The sequence below is a fragment of the Neoarius graeffei genome, chromosome 15 (genome assembly GCF_027579695.1).
Source record: "Neoarius graeffei isolate fNeoGra1 chromosome 15, fNeoGra1.pri, whole genome shotgun sequence".
Taxonomy (NCBI): Eukaryota; Metazoa; Chordata; class Actinopteri; order Siluriformes; family Ariidae; genus Neoarius; species Neoarius graeffei.
Genome location: NC_083583.1, coordinates 31,236,775 through 31,264,469, shown reverse-complemented (window position 1 = coordinate 31,264,469; position 27,695 = coordinate 31,236,775). Strand labels below are relative to the sequence as shown.

The window sequence follows — 27,695 nt, the reverse complement described above, 5'->3', positions numbered from 1 at the left end:
GCTTGAATAAAATCATGGATCCCTTCAGTAAACACTTAAAATTCTCGCACCTTCCTACGTCAATCTAATTAAGTTCAAACACGTCTCAGTTTCTGATCACGACCAGCAAAGTTCTGCCACGTACCATAGTAGTTAATAAAGAAGAAGAATAAAGAAGGCTTGTCTTTTCTATCAGGAACCCATCACTAGAGCAGCGGTTTTCACATCGTGTGTTCTGCATTCGATGCTTTTTTGCCTGCAGGTTCACGCTGTCTTTACTTTAAAGCTTGTAAGCCGTGTTTTCATTTCCTCACACAAAGGACACACTGGTCATGTTTCCTGATAATAGCACTGCATTATAGCTGCACCTTTTCTCATGTCCACGCAAGCACACAAGCACCGCCACCATACTCAGTTCACTCAAATCTAATCATAGCACGTCAGACTGTAGGTCTAAGTGGAGCTCAGGAATTCATCTCAGCTGGGTTTTATGTTGGTTTAAGGCAGGAGCTCTGAAACCTTTACACTACGTTCAGACTGCAACCTGAAACGACCCATATCCGATTTGTTGTGAAATCCGATTTTTTTGTTAGGCCGTTCACATTACCAATTATATGAGACTTGTATGCGATCTCCAATATGAACGGAAAACGACCCAAAAGTGTCCCGCATGCGCAAATTGACACGTAATAAGCACATCTACGTAATACGTAAACAAAAAAAAAGCGCACTCTTCAAGTTTAATGATTTTCTTTTTTTGTTTGTTTGTTTGTTTGTTTGTTTAATTATCTGGTTAGTGTTAAAGTGTGAGGTCTCGTGTGTGTTTTTGTTTCTGAACTGAAATGAAAACGTGTAGCCTGGTAACGAGGGTTGACTCCTAAATGTCTCTCTAATTTCTATATAAGTGCACTACATGTTACTAGGAAGTAATGGATTTTTAAACTCTATATAGTGCACTCGAGCTTCAGTAGGCAGTCATTTGGGATACGGCCGCTGTATTACCAAACTCTTAATTCAGGCTTAATAATTTGCACATATTTATTTCGTCATATTAATAAACTTTTTCTACATTTTTATAAATATTTATTTAGATTGTTTATAGCCAGCTGAATTCTGCAACTTCTCTCAGCGCTGGCTCAAGGTGCAGAAACACCAGTGCAGTTTGCTATGGAGATGAGGCGAGACCTGGCGATGTGGTACAGGATGGTTTAAGTTATAAATCAGTTATAGAAACTGTTTTATTTAATCAGGCTAACAGATAAACATCCAGGTCCCTACCAAATCCACCATTAGCTTGATCAATTCTATAAAAGTCTATTTAAATTCTGAAAACTGTACAAATGTTGTTGTTTTCCACCAAAGACGCGGGATTAGCCAACGCAGAATAGTGACGTTTGTCTCTTGTTGATGACGTGTAGGTCGCATGAATGCGACCTGTCCGGTCAGACTGCAGTCGCATGTGAAAATATCGGATATGCATCGGATTTAGGACCACATATCCAAGCGGCCTGGGTCGCATGTGAAAAAATCGGATCTGTGTCATTCAGATTGTCAATAACAAATCGGATACAGGTCGCATATGGGCAAAAAAATCGGATATGGGTCGTTTCAGGGTGCAGTCTGAACGTAGTCTTTGTAACCTGGGAACATTTAAGTGGAACATAAATTCCACAGACCCCTTCAGAAAAGATGTATTTTATGAAAATTGTTTCGATATGTGTCAAATAATATTTTGTCTCTTAAAGCCATAGAGCTTTCTGTTCCTGAACTTCTCCTGATAGAACCCATTGGGTCCGGGGTGAGATTATTTTAATGCTGATTTGCTTTTGGCTTTTGACTGACGTTTGCATTAAACCCTTTCAATTCAAACGTCCACTCATATCGCTGAATAACTGGTTAATAACTACATAAATAATACATAACTGATAATTGTGGGTTGAGATTTTTTACACTGCTGTAACTGAATAAGCTAAGCTTTTCAGACCCCTGGGTGTTCAAAGGCTACAGATTAAAGTGTGTAGGTTCATCTCTTCCTGCTACTTCTGGATCAATATACTCCCAACCTCATTCTCAGCTCGTCCGGCACATGTCTGCTCATCGTCCCTCATATTCGATTCTCTAAACCATGATCTGTCAATGGTTTTGGACTGTAAAGCAAGTCTGTTTTAATGAATATCATATAGAAAAGCAGTTTTCCTAATGGAGTAATTGATCTCCTCTAATGCCATCGTCGTGTCATGGCTTTGGAAGTGATCCTCTTTGAAATGTGAAATTGTAAGCATGGATATGGATGTAATAAAAGATAATGACATTGGATTGGATGGTGAGAATACCATATACAGTGGGGCAAAAAAGTATTTAGTCAGTCACCAATTGTGCCAGTTCTCCCACCTAAAAAGATGAGAGAGGCCTGTAATTTTCATCATAGGCATACCTCAACTATGAGAGACAAAATGAGAAAAAAAAAAATCCAGAAAATCACATTGTCTGATTTTTAAAGAATTTATTTGCAAATTATGGTGGAAAATAAGTATTTGGTCAATAACAAAAGTTCATCTCAATACTTTGTTATATACCTTTTGTTGGCAATGACAGAGGTCAAACGTTTTCTGTAAGTCTTCACAAGGTTTTCACACACTGTTGCTGGTATTTTGGCCCATTCCTCCATGCAGATCTCCTCTAGAGCAGTGATGTTTTGGGGCTGTCGCTGGGCAACACGGACTTTCAACTCCCTCCAAAGATTTTCTATGGGGTTGAGATCTGGAGACGGGCTAGGCCACTCCAGGACCTTGAAATGCTTCTTACGAAGCCACTCCTTCGTTGCCCGGGCGGTGTGTTTGGGATCATTGTCATGCTGAAAGACCCAGCCACGTTTCATCTTCAATACCCTTGCTGATGGAAAGAGGTTTTCACTCAAAATCTCACGATACATGGCCCCATTCATTCTTTCCTTTACACGGATCAGTCGTCCTGGTCCCTTTGCAGAAAAACAGCCCCAAAGCATGATGTTTCCACCCCCATGCTTCACAGTAGGTATGGTGTTCTTTGGATGCAACTCAGCATTCTTTCTCCTCCAAACACGACAAGTTGAGTTTTTACCAAAAAAGTTCTATTTTGGTTTCATCTGACCATATGGCATTCTCCCAATCCTCTTCTGGATCATCCAAATGCTCTCTAGCAAACTTCAGACAGGCCTGGTCATGTACTGGCTTAAGCAGGGGGACACGTCTGGCACTGCAGGATTTGAGTTCCTGGTGGCGTAGTGTGTTACTGATGGTAGCCTTTGTTACTTTGGTCCCAGCTTTCTGCAGGTCATTCACTAGGTCCCCCTGTGTGGTTCTGGGATTTTTGCTCACCGTTCTTGTGATCATTTTGACCCCACGGAGTGAGATCTTGCGTGGAGCCCCAGATCGAGGGAGATTATCATTGGTCTTGTATGTCTTCCATTTTCTAATAATTGCTCCCACAGTTGATTTCTTCACACCAAGCTGCTTACCTATTGCAGATTCAGTCTTCCCAGCCTGGTGCAGGTCTACAATTTTGTTTCTGGTGTCCTTTGACAGCTCTTTGTTCTTGGCCATAGTGGAGTTTGGAGTGTGACTGTTTGAGGTTGTGGACAGGTGTCTTTTATACTGATAACGAGTTCAAACAGGTGCCATTAATACAGGTAACGAGTGGAGGACAGAGGAGCCTCTTAAAGAAGAAGTTACAGGTCTGTGAGAGCCAGAAATCTTGCTTGTTTGTAGGTGACCAAATACTTATTTTACCGAGGAATTTACCAATTAATTCATTAAAAATCCTACAATGTGATTTCCTGGATTCTTTCCCCCATTCTGTCTCTCATAGTTGAAGTGTACCTATGATGAAAATTACAGGCCTCTCTCATCTTTTTAAGTGGGAGAATTTGCACAATTGGTGGCTGACTAAATACTTTTTTGCCCCACTGTATTTTTCATACTAAATCCAGTCCAGCATAGTTTTGGTTTAGTTAGGTAGTGCCAGTGTTCTAGTCGAGTCCGAGTCCAGTCTCGAGTCCAAGTCATTAAAGAAAATTTCGAGTCGAGTCCAAGTTGAGTCTGAGAACAAGAATCCAATTGCACCACTTGACGGTGGCTGTTGCTGCCTTTATGTGAAACCGTCTCTGCTACTGTGTTGGACTAATGTTACTGCTCGACTGCCTCATTTTAGTTAATAGGCTACAGATAAAAAGCTTGTTCATCACTCAGCAAGCCCCGCCCACCATCAACAGGGCAAATAACATGAGAGAGGGTTAACACTAGCTAGTTCATCGGTCAGCAAGCCCCACTATCAACAGAGCAATGAACATACAGTGGTGCTTGAAAGTTTGTGAACCCTTTAGAATTTTCTATATTTCTGCATAAATATGACCTAAAACATCATCAGATTCTCACACAAGTCCTAAAAGTAGATAAAGAGAACCCAGTTAAACAAATGAGACAAAAATATTATACTTGGTCATTTATTTATTGAGGAAAATGATCCAATATTACGTATCTGTGAGTGGCAAAAGTATGAGAACCTTTGCTGTCAGTATCTGATGTGAACCCCTTGTGCAGCAATAACTGCAACTAAACATTTCCGGTAACTGTTGATCAGTCCTGAACACCGGCTTGGAGGAATTTTAGCCCATTCCTCTGTACAGAACAGCTTCAATTCTGGGATGTTGATGGGTTTCCTCACATGAACTGCTCAATTCAGGTCCTTCCACAACATTTTGATTGGCTTATGGTCAGGACTTTGACTTGGTCATTCCAAAACATTAACTTTATTCTTCTTTAACCATTCTTTGGTAGAACGACTTGTGTGCTTAGGGTCGTTGTCTTGCTGCATGACCCACCTTCTCTTGAGATTCAGTTCATGGACAGATGTCCTGACATTTTCCTTTAGAATTCGCTGGTATAATTCAGAATTCATTGTTCCATCAATGATGGCAAGCCGTCCTGGCCCAGATGCAGCAAAACAGGCCCAAACCATGATACTACCACCACCATGTTTCACAGATGGAATAAGGTTGTTTTACTGGAATGCAGTGTTTTCCTTTCTCCAAATGTAACGCTTCTCATTTAAACCAAAAAGTTCTATTTTGGACTCATCCGTCCACAAAACATTTTTCCAATAGCCTTCTGGCTTGTCCACGTGATCTTTAGCAAACTGCAGACGAGCAGCAATGTTCTTTTTGGACAGCAGTGGCTTTCTCCTTGCAGCCCTGCCATGCACACCATTGTTGTTCAGTGTTCTCCTGATGGTGGACTCATGAACATTAACATTAGCCAATGTGAGAGAGGCCTTCAGTTGCTTAGAAGTTACTCTGGGGTCCTTTGTGACCTCGCCGACTATTACACGCCTTGCTCTTGGAGTGATCTTTGTTGGTCGACCACTCCTGGAGAGGGTAACAATGGTCTTGAATTTCCTCCATTTGTACACAATCTGTCTGACTGTGGATTGGTGGAGTCCAAACTCTTTAGAGATGGTTTTGTAACCTTTTCCAGCCTGAGGAGCATCAACAACGCTTTTTCTGAGGTCCTCAGAAATCTCCTTTGTTCGTGCCATGATACACTTCCACAAACATGTGTTGTGAAGATCAGACTTTGATAGATCCCTGTTCTTTAAATAAAACAGGGTGCCCACTCACACCTGATTGTCATCCCATTGATTGAAAACACCTGACTCTAATTTCACCTTCAAATTAACTGCTAATCCTAGAGGTTCACATACTTTTGCCACTCACAGATATGTAATATTGGATCATTTTCCTCAATAAATAAATGACCAAGTGTAATTTTTTTGTCTCATTTGTTTAACTGGGTTCTCTTTATCTACTTTTAGGACTTGTGTGAAAATATGATGATGTTTTAGGTCATATTTATGCAGAAACATGGAAAATTCTAAAGGGTTCACAAACTTTCAAGCACCACTGTAAATATCTTATGCCAAATTTTTATGGCATTTAACAAAAAAAAAAGAAAAAAAAATCTGTGTCCACGTCTCCAATTTACGAATCTGAATGCAGTTAATGTACGAGTCCGAGTCATCATTGCTCAAGTCCAAGTCATATCACAAGTCCTTAAAACTAGGGCACGAATCGGATTTGAGTCTGAGTCCTGGACTTGAGTACTACAAGCCTGGGCAGTGCTAAATTCCTTCGAGGAAAGTCTGTCCACTTGGCAGCCATCTTACAACACTCCTGGGCAGTTACTTTCAGTCATACAAGACCACTTGAATGAGTAGAGACGTATTGTAAATCCAGAAGTGGATTTACATGATGACCTGTCATGGCTTCCTCCCTCATATCGCGGTTTGTTTGATTTGTCATGTGCCTATGTTTTGATTTTGGGCGTGTCACCACCGTCTGTTCTGTTACCCATTGTATGATATTAGCCCGTATTTATTTTCTTTTTACCCTGTTGTGTCTGTGTGAAGTCTCATTTATTATTGTGTATTTCTTAGCCTTGTGGTTCCATGTTCTAGTTCCTCTTTGCTTGGACCTGTGCCGATTTATTTATTTATTTTTAAACTTACGTTTTGAATATGCCTATGATGACTTCGTCTGCCTGTGTTCTGACCTCTGACTATGATTTTTGGATTAGTTTCAGTAAAACCTATGCAGAGTTTACACATTTGCTTCCTGCCTCATCTAACCGCATGTTGCAAGATCTTTCACGCAGTCTGAACAAAAAAAATGGTGGAAATAATGCACAGGGGTTAAAGAACACATGATATTTTTTTTTCAGATCGATCAGGCTAGTGTGTGTGTGTGTTTCTCTAAAACGAACTGAGTAATGACTGTAGGAATCAGAATCAGTCAGGCATTTTCTGCTAACATCTTTACCAGCAAGCTGATTGGCTCTTTTCTGGACATTATATTACATTACATTATATTACAGTACATTTAGCAGAAGCTCTTATCCAGCGCGACATACAACATACCCAGAGCAGCCTGGGGAGCCGCTGGGGGTTAAGGCCTCTGCATGCTCTTGCGACAAGGCTTTCGCAGATAGCTTTTCGCAGACAGTTGTAATTTATTGTTGAGCGGGGAGTTATAGGCGTGCGCGATGTTATTCACCGGCACAACGCAAGGGGGCACGAAGTCGCTAGGAGTAGTTGGTGGGTGTGGTTAGTGGAGTGTTTATCCTCTGGTTACTTATAATGACTAGAACTTTTTTTTATTTTTATAATGACTAGAACTGGAGTCGTATAGATGTACGTACTTCCTCAATCAACCGCTCTTCATGCTGCTCCATCTTCGCTCGTGTTTTTAAAAATGCCGGTCGTGAAAACAAACCAAACCGGGAAAGTAGGGAAGCGGAAGTGCGTGTACAGCGGGTAGAGTGGACCAATCAGAGCCCTCTTGTCTGCGGCGGTGTCTGCGAGGCTTCTGCGGTGGTCACAATTTTTGGGAGGTGCGCGCAGAGCGTCTGCGAAGGTGGGGGGGCTACGCAGACACTGTCTGCGACACCGTCTGCGAGGACTGGGTTGTCAGCATAAATTGGCCTTTAGGTGTCTTACTCAAGGGCACTTCAGTCTTTCCAGCTGGTCCAGGGAATCAAACTGGCAACCTTTTGGTCCCAAAGCTGCTTCTGTATACAGTATAGGTGGACCTATGTAATTCTTCACCATGTTGAACATTATACAGTGTCCCATTCAGATTTTAATCAGTGAGCTGTCATCGACTCAAACCATCTCTGGGAAAACCCAGTTGGATTCCTGTGGCTGGATTCTAGCAGATCGTATTGATCAGATCCCAGCAGCACAACACCAATGGGTCACTTCTCAACAAGCCTTAATTGGTCAGATCCCACAAAAAAAAAGCTATAATTCAGGATTTAAATCTGCCATGGCTCTGACTGGATCCCATTAGCACAGCAGTGATTGATCACATCTCAGAACCCCAGTGTTGCCCTGAATGAGATCATTCTGTTATTCATAGCCTTCCTTTCACAAGGTGGTAACATGTTGGTTTAAGATATCTAATTTATACCTAGTAAAAAGATTCTCACTCCACTGTCAAGTACAGTGTTCAGCCAGCTCTCCATGTTTCAGAGCTGTTCCCTCTTCCTGATAAACGTGGAGCTTTGAAGATGACACACGGGCTGGATAGGAATATGAATTTCATATATTTGAATTGTATACACATCACATGAAATAAAATTCTCATTTTTCACTTATACCCCTGCTCCGAAGGAGGGGTGGTATACTGGTTTACCTCTGTCCATCTGTATCGCCGTCTGTCCGAAAGCAACTCCAAACCGTAGCCACTTGGTACGTGGTACCAAACTTCAGCTTGGGGTTCTATACCGTGTATACAGTTTTCAGGTCTGTTGCACATCGACTTCCTGTTTACCGACTGAATGTATTTACGAAACATATAGTGTGGATTTACAAAATTTTCATAACACTTTTCTCAGCAACTACAAATCACAACTGCTTGATATTTGGTACTGAGCTTTAGCTTGGGGTTGTATACCGTGTGTACCGTTTTCAGGTCTGTCGCACATCGACTTCCTGTTTACCGACTGAATGTATTTACGAAACATATAGCGTGGATTTACAAAATTTTCATAACATTTTTCTCAGCAGGCGGCACGGTGGTGTAGCGGTTAGCACTGTTGCCTCACAGCAAGAAGGTTCTGGGTTCGAGCCCAGTGGCTGACAGGGGCCTTTCTGTGCGGAGTTTGCATGTTCTCCCCGTGTCCGCATGGGTTTCCTCCGGGTGCTCCGGTTTCCCCCACAGTCCAAAGACATGCAGGTTAGGTTAATTGGTGACTCTAAATTGACCGTAGGTGTGAATGTAAGTGTGAATGGTTGTCTGTCTCACTCAGTGCGTTTACATGCACATAGAGAGAATCGAATTTCTGCCGTTGCTCGACTGAAATCGAAGTTCAAAATGCCATGCATACACCTTAATTCGGCTGAAATTGAACCGAACTTGATTTCTCGGAATCGAGCTACACGACCTAGATTATGCAATTTCTGCCGAGCTACTTAGTGCATGTAAACCCTATCGAGCTACGTATTCGAGCTACTTACTTCAGCACTGCCCCTTCCGGAAGTGACGAGTGACGAGACCACAAGCGGGAAACACAACAGCCTCGGTCGGCATGACAACGAATCATGACAACGGCATGAATCTTTTCTTTTTGTGGCATTGTTTGCACTGTTAAAATTTAGCTCACTTACTGTATCACCAAATACATCTGTACAGCTGTTGCATAGCTGTGAATTGTGTACATAAACAAGTCATTGTATTTGTGTGTGTGTGTGTATGTGTGTGTATATATATATATATATATATATATGTCCAACATCTGAAGAATGTCAATAAAAACAAAACAATTGAACTTTTTGTATGTTTATTAAGACATAAGTTAAACTGTAAGCAAAAAAAAAATTTTTTGTAAGCAAAAAATGGACTTTAAAAAAATATACAATTGTGCAAAATAAGTTGTCTTACAAAACAGTGGTCTGCGCAGGACAGTTTGTAGCCATACAGTCTGTTAGAGCAAGCCCAACAGCTTGAGCACGGAACTGCCAGTGTTGCCAGATTGGGCGGTTTTAAGTGCATTTTGGCGGATTTGAACATGTTTTGGGCTGGAAAACGTCAGCAGTATCTGGCAACACTGCTGATAACTTTGTTTATACTCTTGAATAGCTCTTCTTCATGACGACAACCGGAAGTGTACCAACACGATGGGGCGTGTAGCGCCACCTGTGGCTCGGGTGCACAATGTACCTCACACAATAGCTCGATTTCCTTGTGTGCATGTAGGATTGGATTTCTCTGGCACCCCTGCTGGGACCCTTAGCTCGATTACCGACAGTAGCTCGATTTGGATGTGCATGTAAACGTACTGTATGTGTCAGCCCTGTGATGACCTGGCGACTTGTCCAGGGTGTACCCTGCCTTTCGCCCGTAGTCAGCTGGGATAGGCTCCAGCTTGCCTGCGACCCTGTAGAACAGGATAAAGCGGCTACAGATGATGGATGGATTGATTTTTATCAGCAACTACAAATCACAACTGCTTGATATTTGGTACCGAGCTTCAGCTTGGGGTTCTATACTGTGTGTACTGTTTTCAGGTCTGTCACACATTGACTTCCTGTTTACCGACCGAATGTATTTACGAAACACACAAGGTGGATTTTGACGCTATTTCAAGAAGCAAAATGCTCTTTCAAAATGACACTTTACCAGGATGCTGTTTGAAATCCCTGGGGAGAACACTGCTCTTTACTTGTCTCAGGGTTAATTATTTGTTGAAGTCAACATTCATAAGAAGTGTCCTATTCCTTCAATTGCTTGCATTCTGATATAAGCGCGAGCGGGGGGATACGTACGTGAGCAGTAGCTCACAGTTGATCTTGTATGTTTATGTATTATCATCATGTTTCTATCAGTAAGGTGTAATTACACTGCAGCTAAAGACCCTGGGTTTGTGTATTTTCTAATACTGTATTTCTTTCCTGGGTAAGTGTAGTAAGAGTAGTGTACTGCCTCTTTTCTCTGTCACTCTTGCTTTATTTCCACGGATGACAAATGTGCAAGTCTTATTCAGCATGACGGAGTGTGGGCTTATCAGTCGTAGCAGGTAATTACTGTATGTGCTCTGGGTTCGGGGGAATTCTCGCTGTAAAGTGCAGTAGTTGTAGTAATGGTTTTTTTTTCATATTGAAACAGTCTTGAATGATAATGAATTTTGAAACAGATTTTTTTGTTTCAAACTGAACTTCACCGCTTCACTCTTCACTTGCTTTACAAACTGTGGGTGTTTAATGGGGCCATGTGTGGGTGTTTGCTTGACCTCAGACTGCAGTTGTTATGGAACATAGAAGTATATAGAGTGTGTGTGTGTGTGTGTGTGTGTGTGTGTGTGAGAGAGAGAGAGAGAGAGAGAGAGAGAGAGAGTAGGCAGGCAGGCAGGCAGGAAACCATGGAATAGAGAGATCATTGATTAGTTTAATTGTAATATTTATGTAGATGACTATTAAATTACCGTGTTACAGGCCAAAATTATGTCATCCAGAAACCTAATTAACGAATGGTGAGTTCGTTAATGGCACTGGCCAACGTTTTGTGTGTAAAACTGTGGTGTTCTGTCCTTCCATCGAAATATTATTTGAGCCTGGATAAGCATGTGATTTCGTTTATCTGTAAGATGAGTGTGTAGGGGGCGGCACGGTGGTGTAGTGGTTAGCGCTGTCGCCTCACAGCAAGAAGGTCCAGGTTCGAGCCCCGTGGCCAGTGAGGGCCTTTCTGTGCGGAGTTTGCATGTTCTCCCCGTGTCCGCGTGGGTTTCCTCCGGGTGCTCCGGTTTCCCCCACAGTCCAAAGACATGCAGGTTAGGTTAACTGGTGACTCTAAATTGAGCGTAGGTGTGAATGTGAGTGTGAATGGTTGTCTGTGTCTATGTGTCAGCCCTGTGATGACCTGGCGACTTGTCCAGGGTGTACCCCGCCTTTCGCCCGTAGTCAGCTGGGATAGGCTCCAGCTTGCCTGCGACCCTGTAGAACAGGATAAAGTGGCCAGAGATAATGAGATGAGATGAGTGTGTAGTGAGTGTTGTGCCATCAGGAAAGACACAGGACCAGTTAAAAGTTTGTACACCCCTCCTCATTCATAGGCTTTTCTGTATTTTGACTATTTTCTACATTGTAGAACAATACTGAAGACACCAAAACTATGAAATAATATGTGGAACATATATGGAATTATGCGATAAACAAGCAAAAAAGTTAAAAAACCAAAACGTGTTTCATATTTTAGATTCTTCAAAGTATCCAGCGTTTACCTTGATGACGCTTTGCACACTATTGGCGTTATCTTAACCAGCTTCATGAGGTCGTCATTTGGAATGCTTTTCAATTAACAGGTGCCTCGTCAAAAGTTAATTAGTGCAATTTCTTGCCGCCTTAAAGCTGTACAGCCTTTCAGATTTTAAGTGTAGGCCATGAAAAGAATTTTCCCGACACCCGATTATTTTTGTTTAGTGGACTGAAAGCTATTGAATTTGAATCACAGACTTCCAATTTTATTTGTTAAAAAAAATAGAACAATTAATGAATTTACAGCCACGTGGCCCTAAATTCTCCACTATTTTTCCCTGCTTCACCATGACCCAATTCAAGATACTACATCATGCATCACGTGGTGGGCTTTCCCCGTTCATGCAAGGCACTGTGGGATACAAATTTGAAACAGGAGAGAAAAATGGAGGACGTGAGTGTGCAAATGAAACGTGAAAGACCGACTACAGTCATGGAAAGGGAGAAGAAAAGACATTATGTTGCGAAGGAAAGGAAACGCAGGACCAAACTAATAAATATCGGCGGTCAGTGAGCACCTCGGTGTGATCAGCTGTTCGTTTAGCGACAGAATGATGGAACTGTCAGTGCACGGTCAAGGTAAACCTGCGCATGCGCACACGGACTTCCTCTGTCTGCTTGACTGCGCGAAGTGAGCGATTTCATGCACATTATTTGCTCAGGAATCCCCTCTAATTAAATAACCTCCCAGCCACAGAATGGTCTGGGTTTTTTTTTATTATTATTATTATTTTTTTAGATATTACAGAAATAAACATATATCACAAAGACCAAATTTCAGAGGGAACTAAATTTCACCGATTTTATGAAATCGAAAGACCGTCTCGCTTTAATGCATTTAAGATCAAACAGTAAATAGTAAATAATAAAAATACAGTAAGTAGCCCTATTCCACGACTGTAGTACCTCATATTTTTTATTTAATTACCTCACCCGGGACAGAGTCCACCAGGGGACGAGGTATTGCTTTCGGTGGGGTTTGTTTGTTTGTTACTGATATTACAGGAAAACGGCTGGACCAATCTTCATGAAACTTTCAGGATAGATGGACGTTGGTCTCAAATAAAACCTCCAACATTTTGGGGGTCATCCGGTTAAGGTTTTTGTGGCTACTGCTTCATATAGTGGCGGTAGCTACTATGTCATCATGCTGTAATAATGTAAGGGTGTAACAATCACACAGTACGGTGTGTTCTGATTGGCTGAGAGCAGTAAGCAGTGCGGTGTGTTCTGATTGGCTGAGAGCAGTAAGCAGTGCGGTGTGTTCTGATTGGCTGAGAGCAGTAAGCAGTGCGGTGTGTTCTGATTGGCTGAGAGCAGTAAGCAGTGCGGTGTGTTCTGATTGGCTGAGAGCAGTAAGCAGTGCGGTGTGTTCTGATTGGCTGAGAGCAGCAGAGAATCAGAATCAGAGCCATGTTTATTGGCCAAGTATGCTCAAACACAAGGTCAAAATCAAGGTCAAGGTCACCAAAAAGGTCAAAATAGTTTTTTTTGCGAAATCTTACTTCATATTCATCATAAGTGCTACCGGGCGAGGTTTGTTTTGCCTGGCAACACTTGTTTTATTTTTTATTAGCTTTGCTATCAAGCCTAAAATTAATAAACTAAGTAATAAAAAATCTTTACAAGTTAAATAAATGGGAAATTTTTTAAATTAAAAAAAGAAAAAAATTAGATATATGTATGGCAGGGTAACCACAAACAAAGTCGTCTACCGACAACATAAGACAGGACGTGCAAGACTACAGACTGAATTACATTTCAGACAGATTAGATTTAAAAGTGTGAGGGTTGTTGCAATCATAATTATTTAAACCAGAAAAATAATAATTCAACATGGGAGATTTAAAAGTGCTAAGGTTATATCAACAAACGCTCAACTAAGTAAAGAGAAACGACAGTCCATCATTACATGAAGTGTCTTTTAATTAATAAAAATAAAGAAAAAACATTGAATTAGAAGGTGTGTCCAAACTTTTGACTGTTTCTGTACATTTAAGCACAATGATGACAAGACATTATTTATTGCATTTACTGTCATATGAAAAAAAAAAGATGACAAGCACTGACACACATCTAACAGGAGTCGAGTATATCGCCAACTTGGTAATTACTGCATATTTGTTTTAATTTAACACCTTCATTATTCTGCCGCTTATAAAATAGCAGTTGATCCAGCAGATCCTATTATTTCATGTTTTATTTTTTATATCGTGCGTCAACATTTATTTGTGCACACAACTTACCGTAGCCATGAGATAATATATCGAGGTTGTGACAGTGTAATATATGTACATATGATAATCTATTTTATCACGATTTGATGGTTTGAAGGATAAGCTGACAAAGCACTCAGCTGCTAAGCTTATGGCGCATGCTAATTTAATTCATAACTTTATTTACAACCCCAATTCCAAAAAAGTTGGGACAAAGTACAAATTGTAAATAAAAACGGAATGCAATAATTTACAAATCTCAAAAACTGATATTGTATTCACAATAGAACATAGACAACATATCAAATGTCGAAAGTGAGACATTTTGAAATTTCATGCCAAATATTGGCTCATTTGAAATTTCATGACAGCAACACATCTCAAAAAAGTTGGGACAGGGGCAATAAGAGGCTGGAAAAGTTAAAGGTACAAAAAAGGAACAGCTGGAGGACCAAATTGCAACTCATTAGGTCAATTGGCAATAGGTCATTAACATGACTGGGTATAAAAAGAGCATCTTGGAGTGGCAGCGGCTCTCAGAAGTAAAGATGGGAAGAGGATCACCAATCCCCCTAATTCTGCGCCCACAAATAGTGGAGCAATATCAGAAAGGAGTTCGACAGTGTAAAATTGCAAAGAGTTTGAACATATCATCATCTACAGTGCATAATATCATCAAAAGATTCAGAGAATCTGGAAGAATCTCTGTGCGTAAGGGTCAAGGCCGGAAAACCATACTGGGTCCCCGTGATCTTCGGGCCCTTAGACGGCACTGCATCACATACAGGCATGCTTCTGTATTGGAAATCACAAAATGGGCTCAGGAATATTTCCAGAGAACATTATCTGTGAACACAATTCACCATGCCATCCACCGTTGCCAGCTAAAACTCTATAGTTCAAAGAAGAAGCCGTATCTAAACATGATCCAGAAGCGCAGACGTCTTCTCTGGACCAAGGCTCATTTAAAATGGACTGTGGCAAAGTGGAAAACTGTTCTGTGGTCAGACGAATCAAAATTTGAAGTTCTTTATGGAAATCAGGGATGCCATGTAATTCGGACTAAAGAGGAGAAGGACGACCCAAGTTGTTCTCAGCGCTCAGTTCAGAAGCCTGCATCTCTGATGGTATGGGGTTGCATTAGTGCATGTGGCATGGGCAGCTTACACATCTGGAAAGACACCATCAATGCTGAAAGGTATATCCAGGTTCTAGAGCAACATGTGCTCCCATCCAGACGACGTCTCTTTCAGGGAAGACCTTGCATTTTCCAACATGACAATGCCAAACCACATACTGCATCAATTACAGCATCATGGCTGCGTAAAAGAAGGGTCCGGGTACTGAACTGGCCAGCCTGCAGTCCAGATCTTTCACCCATAGAAAACATTTGGCGCATCATAAAATGGAAGATACGACAAAAAAGACCTAAGACAGTTGAGCAACTAGAATCCTACATTAGACAAGAATGGGTTAACATTCCTATCCCTAAACTTGAGCAACTTGTCTCCTCAGTCCCCAGACGTTTACAGACTGTTGTAAAGAGAAAAGGGGATGTCTCACAGTGGTAAACATGGCCTTGTCCCAATTTTTTTGAGATGTGTTGTTGTCATGAAATTTAAAATCACCTAATTTTTCTCTTTAAATTATAAATTTTCTCAGTTTAAACATTTGATATGTCATCTATGTTCTATTCTGAATAAAATATGGAATTTTGAAACTTCCACATCATTGCATTCCATTTTTATTTACAATTTGTACTTTGTCCCAACTTTTTTGGAATCGGGGTTGTATAATAAAAGAATTTCAGTACTGTAAATCAGCCTTTCTCAACCGGGGTGCCGCGGCACCCTGGGGTGCCATCTGGCTTCGTTAGGGGTGCCGTCAAAAAATTATATATTCTAGCATTGAAAGAAAAAAAAATGAATTAAAATTCCAAAAAACGATGGTTACACTAATGTAGATCATCGCTGCCTCATGCATCATCAAAATTCGTCTCACGGTCCCCTTTCCCATGTCACAACGTCACTGCCGGGGTCAGCATATGGTCAGCGTGACTGTGTATATTTTATATGGGGGTGCCTTGAGAATTTGCATACTTCTGAAGGGTGCCGTGACTGAAAAAAGGTTGAGAAACGCTGCTGTAAATATCTTTTGTGTTTATCTCTGTCTTTCTCTTTCTCAGTTACTGAGTGAGAAGATAAGTGGTGCAGAAGGGACAAAGCTCGATGAGGATTTCATGGAGATGGAGCGGGTAAGGTCTTCCTCTGGCTCGATGTTAATTTCACTCCTCCTGTTATGTTTTTTCCCTACTTGACCCTGTTTCCTGCTGAAACGAGTCCACAATGGAATCAGCTCAAAGACGGATTCCGTCATCTCTGTTTTACTGGAAATTACAGTCGGCATGTACCAACATCACAGTAATTTATTACACTTTCAGGTATTATAAAACCATTATCGTAAACTACTCTGTTCAAACGCTTGTTAAGGTTGCAGATTTGCATATCGTAGAAGAGTCGACTATTGTCCTTGGCAGAGGTGTGCACTCTCCGAGTGCCATTCTAGTTATTTTAGCTATTTAGACTTTTGTATTAGTGTTTCACTGGAAAAAAATTACTGTTTCCAAACATTTAATTTAAAAATGAAATGTTAGAGATACAAAAGTACAATAGACATAACATAATTAACAATTATTCCATGAAATCGAGTCGTACATGAGCTGATAGCAAGCTATGTACGATGAGATTAAGTGGAATAATTGCTTTATTATATCCACATTCACTGGAGTTTGAGAAACAGAGCATTTTTGTTTTCATTTTTTGCACATTTGATAAATAAAAAATTTATGCAAAGTGTCTGGCAAAATAATTTCTGCTTAGGGGGACATCTTAAAGTGAATGTAATGGCCTAAAACCCCACTTTTTTCCTTGTACAAAGCAACAATCATGATATTGATTGACTCTGTGTTTTCGAACCATAGCTGATCCAAAAGGCCATAAATTTATGGAAAATCAATAAAATCAGCCGATTTTCACGGAATCTGCCGAGACTGAACCGGAAGATCCCGAAGGGGTGCATGACGTCATACGTGTAACAATCCCGGTATCAGTTTCATTCCCGTGCGCAGCAGTGGTTAGACCAGTCTTGATATGGACTCGCGTTTTGGAGAAAATTCTGATTGGGATTGGGATTCTTATATGTCGGATGAAGGGGCAGATGATCATCAAGGATATCCCGGAGTAAATGGCTATCTTTTTGAGCCCCCAAGACGAGAAACAGTTGCCAGGTCATTCAGCTCACGACAGTGCCACTCACTGCCGATAGCGCACCACCAGCCAGAGAGAACGGGAAACGCAGATTGGTTTGTGGATTTTTATTCAAATCCGGCCACTGCGAAATACAGGGAAAATATTTACACGTACCTCAATAAATGCAGAAATATAATCTTTAAAACGTACACTTATTCAGTGTAATTAATGAAAGGAACTATGAAGTGAGCGATAATAGGGGAATCGGCAAACTGTCCAAATGTCAGATCAAATGTCATTTATTAAATAAATGGGTTTCTTTTTTGCGCCAGTAATTCCCATGTGGTCGTTCTGGTGGTGATGAACACTTGATGAATCAGATTTATTAGTAGTAGGCGACACGAAATCTGCCCGCTTCGTTTGCACAAACTTCACCCACTGTCGCTTTAGATTAGTGTCATTTCTCGGAAATTCGTGAACTGAATGCCCTGCTGTATATGGACTTGAACATCCAAACACAACGCAGCACTTTCCCATCGTTATTCTTCTGAGATTTCAACAACAATATCCAATTTCAGCGAGTAAACAAGTACGGAGTCAGATGAACCGAAATGACCCTGATAACCGGGGTTCCACGCATGACGTCGTGCGAGATTAGCCCTGGGGCAAGGCTGCCTTCTTCCGGGATCCGGAAGCTGCGATTTATCGATAGTTTTGTGTTTGATAATAAAATAACAAATAATTTATCTTCATCTCATCATCTCTATCCACTTTATCCTGTTCTACAGGGTTGCAGGCAAGCTGGAGCCTATCCCAGCTGACTACGGGCGAAAGGCGGGGTACACCCTGGACAAGTCGCCAGGTCATCACAGGGCTGACACATAGACACAGACAACCATTCACACTCACATTCACACCTACGGTCAATTTAGAGTCACCAGTTAACCTAACCTGCATGTCTTTGGACTGTGGGGGAAACCGGAGCACCCGGAGGAAACCCACGCGGACACGGGGAGAACATGCAAACTCCGCACAGAAAGGCCGTCGCTTGCCACGGGGCTCAAACCCGGACCTTCTTGCTGTGAGGCGACAGCGCTAACCACTACACCACCGTGCCGCCCAGTACAATAATAATTCTTGAAAAATAAAAGATACACTGTAAAAAAAAAAAAGTTACGTCAACTTAAAAATTCAAGGCAACTTACTGCACAGGATTTTTGAGTTTATGTGACAACTAAGATTTTTAAGTTTTGAAGAAAGTTGTGCCAACTTATACTTTTGGTCTCAGATAACTTAGCCTTCATATTCACACAAACCTAATTTTTTCAGTTTTACATGATAAGAATTCAACTTTAAGGCCACTAATCTTTCATCCAAGTACAAACTTCAAAATTTGAGTTCAATTTTCTTTTTATCCCACAATAAAACAAATAACAATCCAGTTCAAATAGCATGTTTATTTTAACATGATGGTAGCAAAACTGCTATAAAACTGGAGTGGCAGTGCTTTTAAGGTAAGAGTGGGCTCAGTTTGAGCCAGGACCTAACCGACAGTTCAAACATACTTACGCACCCAACAGTCTGCATCATTTGTGCCAAATTGTGCTGTGTGCTATTGTTCGTAATGATGTGCAGTTTGCAATTTGTCAACCTTTTGAATATGTGTTTTAATAGATTCACTCTTTATGTTCACTGTATGCATATTATCCACCATTGTATGCCATTTGTAGCATTTTAATTGGCTGGTACTGAATTGTTTGCACTCTTTCGATTACGTTCATTATGTCTTATATTGAATATTGTTAGTTTTTTTTCTTTTTTATCAGACATCTAATTTTTTAGGTTTGTTTACCTGACATGCTTCGACGTACGACTGTCGTCTTCCTCAGAGTGTCACCGGATGTTATTGGTGACGCATCTTTTATCAGCTGATGTTTCCGAAGGCGTGGCCTTCCTGTCTGGATTGACAGGTCGGTCACGCCTTCTACTGTCAGTTCGTCCCCTGCAAGATGGCACTCCAGGTATGGGAGAGCATGTATGTCTCATCTCATCTCATTATCTCAAGCCGCTTTATCCTTCTACAGGGTCGCAGGCAAGCTGGAGCCTATCCCAGCTGACTACGGGTGAAAGGCGGGGTACACCCTGGACAAGTCGCCAGGTCATCACAGGGCCGACACATAGACACAGACAACCATTCACACTCACATTCACACCTACGGTCAATTTAGAGTCACCAGTTAACCTAACCTGCATGTCTTTGGACTGTGGGGGAAACCGGAGCACCCGGAGGAAACCCACGCGGACACAGGGAGAACATGCAAACTCCACATAGAAAGGCCCTCGCCGGCCCCGGGGCACGAACCCAGGACCTTCTTGCTGTGAGGCGACAGCGCTAACCGAGCATGTATGTATATAAGAATAAAAATAAAAGAAAAGGCACAACAGGAAAATTATAAGTCAGCCATAACAGATCATTGCAAAAGGGAAAATCATGTTATGGACTGGGGGAATGCCAGAGTCATCCGCACAGAAGATAATAAACATCAGCGCTGGATCAGGGAGGCCATAGAGATCCGTAAGCGAAGCCCGAGGACCATCAACCGAGATGAGGGAGCATACATGCTCTCCCATACCTGGAGTGCCATCTTGCAGGAGACGAACTGACAGTAGAAGGCGTGACCGACCTGTCAATCCAGACAGGAAGGCCACGCCTTCGGAAACATCAGCTGATAAAAGATGCGTCACCAATAACATCCGGTGACACTCTGAGGAAGACGACAGTCGTACGTCGAAACATGTCAGGTAAACAAACCTAAAAAATTAGATGTCTGATAAAAAAGAAAAAAAACTAACAATATGAATTGTTTGCACATTTCGTTTGTCAAATTAGCTTCAGGCTTAAAATAAGTGAATGTGGCTTAACAAAAAAGCACTGCCACTCTAGTTTTATAGCAGTTTTGCTACCATCATGTTAAAATAAGCATGCTATTTGAACTGGATTGTTATTTGTTTTATTGTGGGATAAAAAGAAAATTGAACTCAAATTTTGAAGTTTTTACTTGGACGAAGGATTAATGGCCTTAAAGTTGAATTCTTCTCATGTAAAACTGAAAAAAATAAGTTTGTGTGAATATGAAAGCTAAGTTATCTGAGACCAAAAGTATACACTACCGTTCAAAAGCTTGGGGTCACTTTGAAATGTCCTTATTTTTGAAAGAAAAGCACTGTTCTTTTCAATGAAGATCACTTTAAACTAATCAGAAATCCACTCTATACATTGCTAATGTGGTAAATGACTATTCTAGCTGCAAATGTCTGGTTTTTGGTGCAATATCTCCATAGGTGCATAGAGGCCCATTTCCAGCAACTCTCACTCCAGTGTTCTAATGGTACAATGTGTTTGCTCATTGCCTCAGGTCCTGTCCACACGGCAACGGATTCAGGTGAATCCGATACAATTGTTTATCGTTTCGGCCTGGCGTCCACACGGCACCGGCGTTTTGGGTGCCCCAAAACGCAATCTTTTGAGAACGGGTTCCAGAGTGGAAAGATCTGGCAACGTTGCCGTTGCGAAGTCGTCTGGATGAGTAGAAAGGATTTGTTTACGATGATGTCACAACCACATGACTGTGAGTGCTTCACGCCGGGTAGAAGTGTAACGAACTCGATGCGAGTTGTCAACAAATCCTATAACTTGGTTCATGAAACGCGCTTACAAAATATTTTCACTGTGAATATTTATTGTGTAATGGTGCAAAGTGAGAGAGAGAGAGAGAGAGAGAATAGCCCTTAGGGCAGAGTCAATCCCGCCAGCAAAAATAGAGAAAAAAAAGGAGCGATCTCACCTCTTCAGATGTTGGTTTAAGTCCTACAATACATTCCTCAAAAAGGGCGTAAAAGAACAAATTAATCCATCAACGTGTAGCATTCAATTTATTCCGGACCATTAAAGACGCCGCCTTCTGCGTAGAATCATACGTCATCCTCGCCGCCATATTGGATGGGTCAAAGCGGAGAATAAAGATGCCTCATTCATGTGCTGCGTTTAACTGTACCAACAGGTTTGCCGTCCAAACGAGATCACATGGGATTACCTTTCACAGGTGAGACTGGAAAAATACTTTTCATTGTATTTGGTCATTATAATGTAATTTTACGAACAGATTTTTCTGACTTTGTGGCTAATATGAAGTCTCGCGCATAATAGTTTATGTGCATGCGTCCTTACTTCTTCTATTGTTCTGGTGTCTCCGAAGGGACTGTCTTACAGCGCCCCTAGAGGTGTGGCATGTATATTGCATCGTTTTCAGCAAGCGTTGCGTTGCCATATGGACCTGATATTTTACTGATCGTTGCCCATTTGGACGCGATATTTTTTTAAATACCATCTCGTTGCCGTTGTCGTGTGGATGTAGCCTCAGAAGGCTAATGGATGATTAGAAAACCCTTGTACAATCATGTTAGCACAGCTGAAAACAGTTGAGCTCTTTAGAGAAGCTATAAAACTGACCTTCCTTTGAGCAGATTGAGTTTCTGGAGCATCACATTTGTGGGGTCGATTAAATGCTCAAAATGGCCAGAAAAATGTCTTGACTATATTTTCTATTCATTTTACAACTTATGGTGGTAAATAAAAGTGTGACTTTTCATGGAAAACACAAAATTGTCTGGGTGACCCCAAACTTTTGAACGGTAGTGTAAGTTGGCACAACTTTTTTCAAAACTTAAAAATCTTAGTTGTCACATAAACTCAAAAATCCTGTGCAGTAAGTTGCCTTGAATTTTTAAGTTGGCGTCCCCTTTTTTTTTTTTTTACAGTGTACGTTCTTACCATCAGATACTTTTATTCCATATTTTGTTGCTTTTTATTTTTTGGGGTTTTGTTTTCGAGTAGACTTTTTATTTCGTCCTAGATTGGTTCAGCAACACACTCCGTCATTTTGTTTTTCTCTACTCACGGTATATGAACTGATAGCCTAGTAGTAGAGTAGCCAATCAGAGCACGCGATTGCTCATATCCAGTGAATGTGGATAGAATAATATGCAATAGAGATCTTGCAGTCACGTGACCGGAAAGTACACAGCCGCCATCTTGTCGGTAAAAAACACAGCTGAATACTGCTGCACTCGTGTACAGAATGGATCAATTTCAACCGACGGACTACACGGCTCATTTTTCTAATGAACAGATAACTAGATATATGTCTAAAATAAACGATCTACAGATTAGTGACCCTTATGGCTTACCGGACGTAGTTTTCACGACCGTGTCAGTGGATTTTGAACTGCCAGCGGAATACCCAGACGTATATAATTACCTCATTAACTTTCCCTCGCTGTTCAGTGGTGAAGCACTGCGTGCTTATAAATCTCTGGACAGTTATCTTTACAGAAATTCAGGATTTGTCAGTGACTCAGATGTGGCATCTTGCAAACAAGAAAATAATCCTCATTGGACGGGTAAGTCACTTAAGTATTGAGTATAGCACTGACCAGCCGATTATAGAATTGAATAGAATAAGGTAATTCCAGCTGTAATTCCAAATAGTCCGTCTTGTTTACCATGGATCTGGCGTTGGAGAGGTAGAGGCTTGGCAGTGGAGATTTGACTAGCTGTTTTCTGAGCTTAGTCAACAGGCCGACTCTGCAGCCTCGCTTTTGCTTCCGCTCCCGGCGCCGCCTCCTTCGCTTTGCTTCCGATAACAATCCACGGAGACCCTGCTGGTCTCGCTATCTCATCCGGAATGTTGTGCATGCGATGGAAATCGCTACAAACCGTCATTTTCTGCTGGAAACCAATGTCCAGTAAGTCCATACGGTTGTAGTGGATATTGAAGTCCGGTACAGACGAACAACACGCAAAAATACACACAAAAAACATAAAAAACGTGCACAGGTAGGGAGAGCTTGTAGCCGCTGTAGTAGAATTGTATATAGTAGGGTTTTCCAGAAGAAGAGGTAGAAGTAGAAGCAGAAGTAGAACCAGAGGTAGAAGTAGAAGGCGGAAAATGGCGTTTGAGCGACAAGATGGCGTCTGTCACAATCTGGATCGGCTGTGACGTCACATGCAAATAAGAGAAAGACAGTAAGGAGATCAGCTGACAGCTTGGTTCATGCATCTTGGAGAACTTGCTCCAGTTCTTCTGCAGACTTTCACTTCTTTCTGTCTGTGCATGTTCTCGATATCCATGTTGATGTTTTTATGTGAGAAGTGCCACAATATAATCCTTGATTACACAATGCCACAGAAGTGCATTCTCGATATGAGTGTGAGTGTGTTTAAGGAAAACTCACTGGAGAATGGAAGCGCACTGCGTTGAGACTGTAGGAGTGTGAAGGGGCAAAGCCACAATCTCGTCCTGACTTGACAAGGGTTATTACATCATTTTTGTTTTCTCTTTCTTTGTATACGACTCTCTCCTGCAGAAAATAGATGTCACCAACAAGTCTGTGTTCGAACTCCTAACCAAAACCACAGAATACCTTCAGCCAAACCCAGGTAAGAGAACACAGAATGTGCAGCGTAACCACATAACGGTGTTACAAACCAGGTGTTTGAGAATCATGAGAGTAATTATTATTCCTATTGTTGCTTTTGCTTGATTACACCTTTTTTTAACGGTTTCTCCACAATTTGGTGACCTGACAGTTTCTACTTACCAGCTAGCTATCTTATAACAGCTACCAACCAGGGAGGGTGAAGGCTAATGCACGCTCTGAGACACAGGAAAACACAGCCAGTGGCATCTTTATAAACTCCTGTTCATGCTGTATCACAGGAAAGGATAACTAACTGTGAGAAATGCGCCAGCTGCCCCATACATGAGCTCACAGACGTCAACGATTGGTTCCTGTCGCTGTGATGGACGAGGCGGAGAGAATATTCCCTTCCCAAACAGAGAGCACAATCAGTTTTGCTTCCTTGTCACCCAGCCATGGAGAGCTGTGGCACAGGCGGGATTCAAACTTGCAATCCCTAAAATAGGGCAAACAGTTTCTGATGTACCACTTGGAAGCCTCTTTTTTTAAAACTTTTTTAAAAAAGCAACTATTAAAAAGGTTGTTGTCGTTGTTCCAGTTCTATAACAGTTATTAGCGCAATTGTTCACAGAACTGAATTGCAGGAAACCCGTGACTGACAGATGCTCTGTAAGGTAGACTGCCTTTCAGATTTTTCAAGTGTAGGTCATGAAAAGAATTTTCCCTGACACCTGATTATTTTTATTTAGTGGACTGAAGGCTACTGAATTCGAATCACAGACTTCCAATTTTATTCGTTTTTTTTAAATAGAACAATTAATGAATTTACAGCCACGTGGCCCTAAATTCTCTGCTGTTTTTCCCGCTTCACCATGACCCAATTCAAGATATTACATCATGCATCATCACGCGGTGGGTTTTCCCTGTATGCGCAAGGCATTGTGGGATACAAATTTGAAACAGGAGAGAAAAATGGAGGACGTGAGTGCGCGAATGAAACGTGAAAGGCCGACTACAGTCACGGAAAGCGAGAAGAAAAGACGTTATGTTGCGAAGGAAAGGAAACGCAGGACCAAACTAATAAATATCGGCGGTCAGCGAGCACCTCGGTGTGATCAGCTGTTCGTTTAGCGACAGAATGATGGAACTGTCAGTGCACGGTCAAGGACTTCCTCTGTCTGCTTGACTGCGCGAAGCGAGCGATTTCATGCACATTATTTGCTCAGGAATCCCCTCTAATTAAGTAACTTCCCAGTCACAGAATGGCCTGATATTTTGTGAGATATGACAGAAATAAACATGTTTATTTTTTTTGCGGTCCGGTTTCCATCAAATCCTGCTCTCTGATTGGCTGGCGAGCGGGTCCTTATCCTATGGTACGGACCCCAGTTACAGACCCCAGTTACGGACCTCTGGCGACTCGTTCGTTCACAACAAGAGCAAACATCGTAGCAATTTTTGTCAACATTTATCTTTTTTATAAGATTTATTTATAAGATTTTTATCAAAAATCTTATAAATTTTTGCCAGCATTTCTCAGCATAATAGCATTACTTTTACAGCATGGATAGCGATAACGACAGTCTTCACAGCGAAAGCGAGTTTTACTACCCTGAGGAAGAAGAAATAAAAGAAAAGATTTCAGGAGAAAGCTAAAAACCTCTAACTGTTGCTAACACCGAGCAAAAACATGGCTGAATCCTGAATGACTCAATTTTGTATAAATAGGGGACTACATAGGCGGCAAAATGTAGTTATTTTCCTGCCATGGAAGTGCACTTGTATACCGAGGAGGAAGCCATTTGCATTACAGCCGTGAATGAGGATTCAAAATGGCGCCTCGGCTCGGCTCAGTTTTCCCTTTCGGGCGCTCTCGTTTTCTGCTAGAATTTGGTAAAGAAAAAATAAATATATTATTTACCAGCTTAAGGTCGGTCTGTATGGTGAAATACCGTGACCTCGGCCTTGAATACTGACCTCAGCCCAGAGGGTCTCGGCCAGTACTTTCAAGACCTCGGTCACAGTATTTCATTATACGGACCTCCCAGCTGGTAAAGTATTCTATTCCCTTCTAGTGAGTTTATTGATGGCATGCAATGTTGTACGGACCTCCCAGCTGGTAAATTATATATCTCACAATGAATAAATTTCAGAGGGAACTAAATTTCACCAATTTTATGAAATCGAAAGGCCGTCTCGCTTGAAGTGACATGACAGTGATGCGATGTCCTTGTGACAGTGAGATTAAATCCTGACTTTTCCAGAGCCATCTGCAGCCAGGCGTTCAGAATGGGTGTTTCCCATATTCTCTGCAAGTCTATGTGGATTTTTCTGGGTTCTCCAGTTTTCTCCCATCTCCCAAAAACATGCTAATACATGAACTGGCTGCATAAATTGTCCTAAATGTGAATAAGTGTGTGAATATACAGTGGTGCTTGAAAGTTTGTGAGCCCTTTAGAATTTTCTATATTTCTGCATAAATATGACCGAAAACATCATCAGATTTTCACACAAGTCCTAAAAGTAGATAAAGAGAACCCAGTTAAACAAATGAGACAAAAATATTATACTTGGTCATTTATTTATTGAGGAAAATGACCCAATATTACATATCTGTGAGTGGCAAAAGTATGTGAACCTCTAGGATTAGCAGTTAATTTGAAGGTGAAATTAGAGTCAGTTGTTTTCAATCAATGGGATGACAATCAGGTGTGAGTGGGCACCCTGTTTTATTTAAAGAACAGGGATCTATCAAACTCTGATCTTCACAGCACATGTTTGTGGAAGTGTATCATGGCACGAACAAAGGAGATTTCTGAGGACCTCAGAAAAAGCGTTGTTGATGCTCATCAGGCTGGAAAAGGTTACAAAACCATCTCTAAAGAGTTTGGACTCCACCAGTCCACAGTCAGACAGATTGTGTACAAACGGAGGAAATTCAAGACCATTGTTACCCTCCCCAGGAGTGGTCGACCAACAAAGATCACTCCAAGAGCAAGGCGTGTAATAGTCGGCGAGGTCACAAAGGACCCCAGGGGAACTTCTAAGCAACTGAAGGCCTCTCTCACATTGGCTAATGTTAATGTTCATGAGTCCACCCTCAGGAGAACACTGAACAACAATGGTGTGCATGGCAGGGTTGCAAGGAGAAAGCCACTGCTCTCCAAAAAGAATATTGCTACTCATCTGCAGTTTGCTAAAGATCATGTGGACAAGCCAGAAGGCTATTGGAAAAATGTTTTGTGGACGGATGAGACCAAAATAGGACTTTTTGGTTTAAATGAGAAGCATTATGTTTGGAGAAAGGAAAACACTGCATTTCAGCATAAGAACCCTATCCCATCTGTGAAACATGGTGGTGGTAGTATCATGGTTTGGGCCTGCTTTGCTGCATCTGGGCCAGGACGGCTTGCCATCATTGATGGAACAATGAATTCTGAATTATACCAGCGAATTCTAAATGAAAATGTCAGGACATCTGTCCATGAACTGAATCTCAAGAGAAGGTGGGTCATGCAGCAAGACAACGACCCTAAGCACACAAGTCGTTCTACCAAAGAATGGTTAAAGAAGAATAAAGTTAATGTTTTGGAATGACCAAGTCAAAGTCCTGACCTTAATCCAATGGAAATGTTGTGGAAGGACCTGAAGTGAGGAGTTCATGTGAGGAAACCCACCAACATCCCAGAGTTGAAGCTGTTCTGTACGGAGGAATGGGCTAAAATTCCTCCAAGCCGGTGTGCAGGACTGATCAACAGTTACCGGAAACGTTTAGTTGCAGTTATTGCTGCACAAGGGGGTCACACCAGATTCTGAAAGCAAAGGTTCACATACTTTTGCCACTCACAGATATGTAATATTGGATCATTTTCCTCGATAAATAAATGACCAAGTATAATATTTTTGTCTCATTTGTTTAACTGGGTTCTCT

The 27,695-nt window shown here is 41.4% G+C and overlaps 1 protein-coding gene across 2 annotated transcripts in view; it reads left to right on the top strand.

The window, feature by feature from the left end:
* sh3gl3a (SH3-domain GRB2-like 3a) overlaps positions 1-27,695 on the top strand; it is a 136,337-nt gene that overhangs the window by 74,702 nt on the left and 33,940 nt on the right. For both annotated transcript variants that reach the window (XM_060941131.1, XM_060941130.1), the window contains exons 2-3: positions 16,222-16,290; positions 23,711-23,783. In XM_060941131.1, the coding sequence (XP_060797114.1) occupies positions 16,222-16,290; positions 23,711-23,783 (142 nt within the window). The remainder of the gene's footprint in view (positions 1-16,221; positions 16,291-23,710; positions 23,784-27,695) is intronic.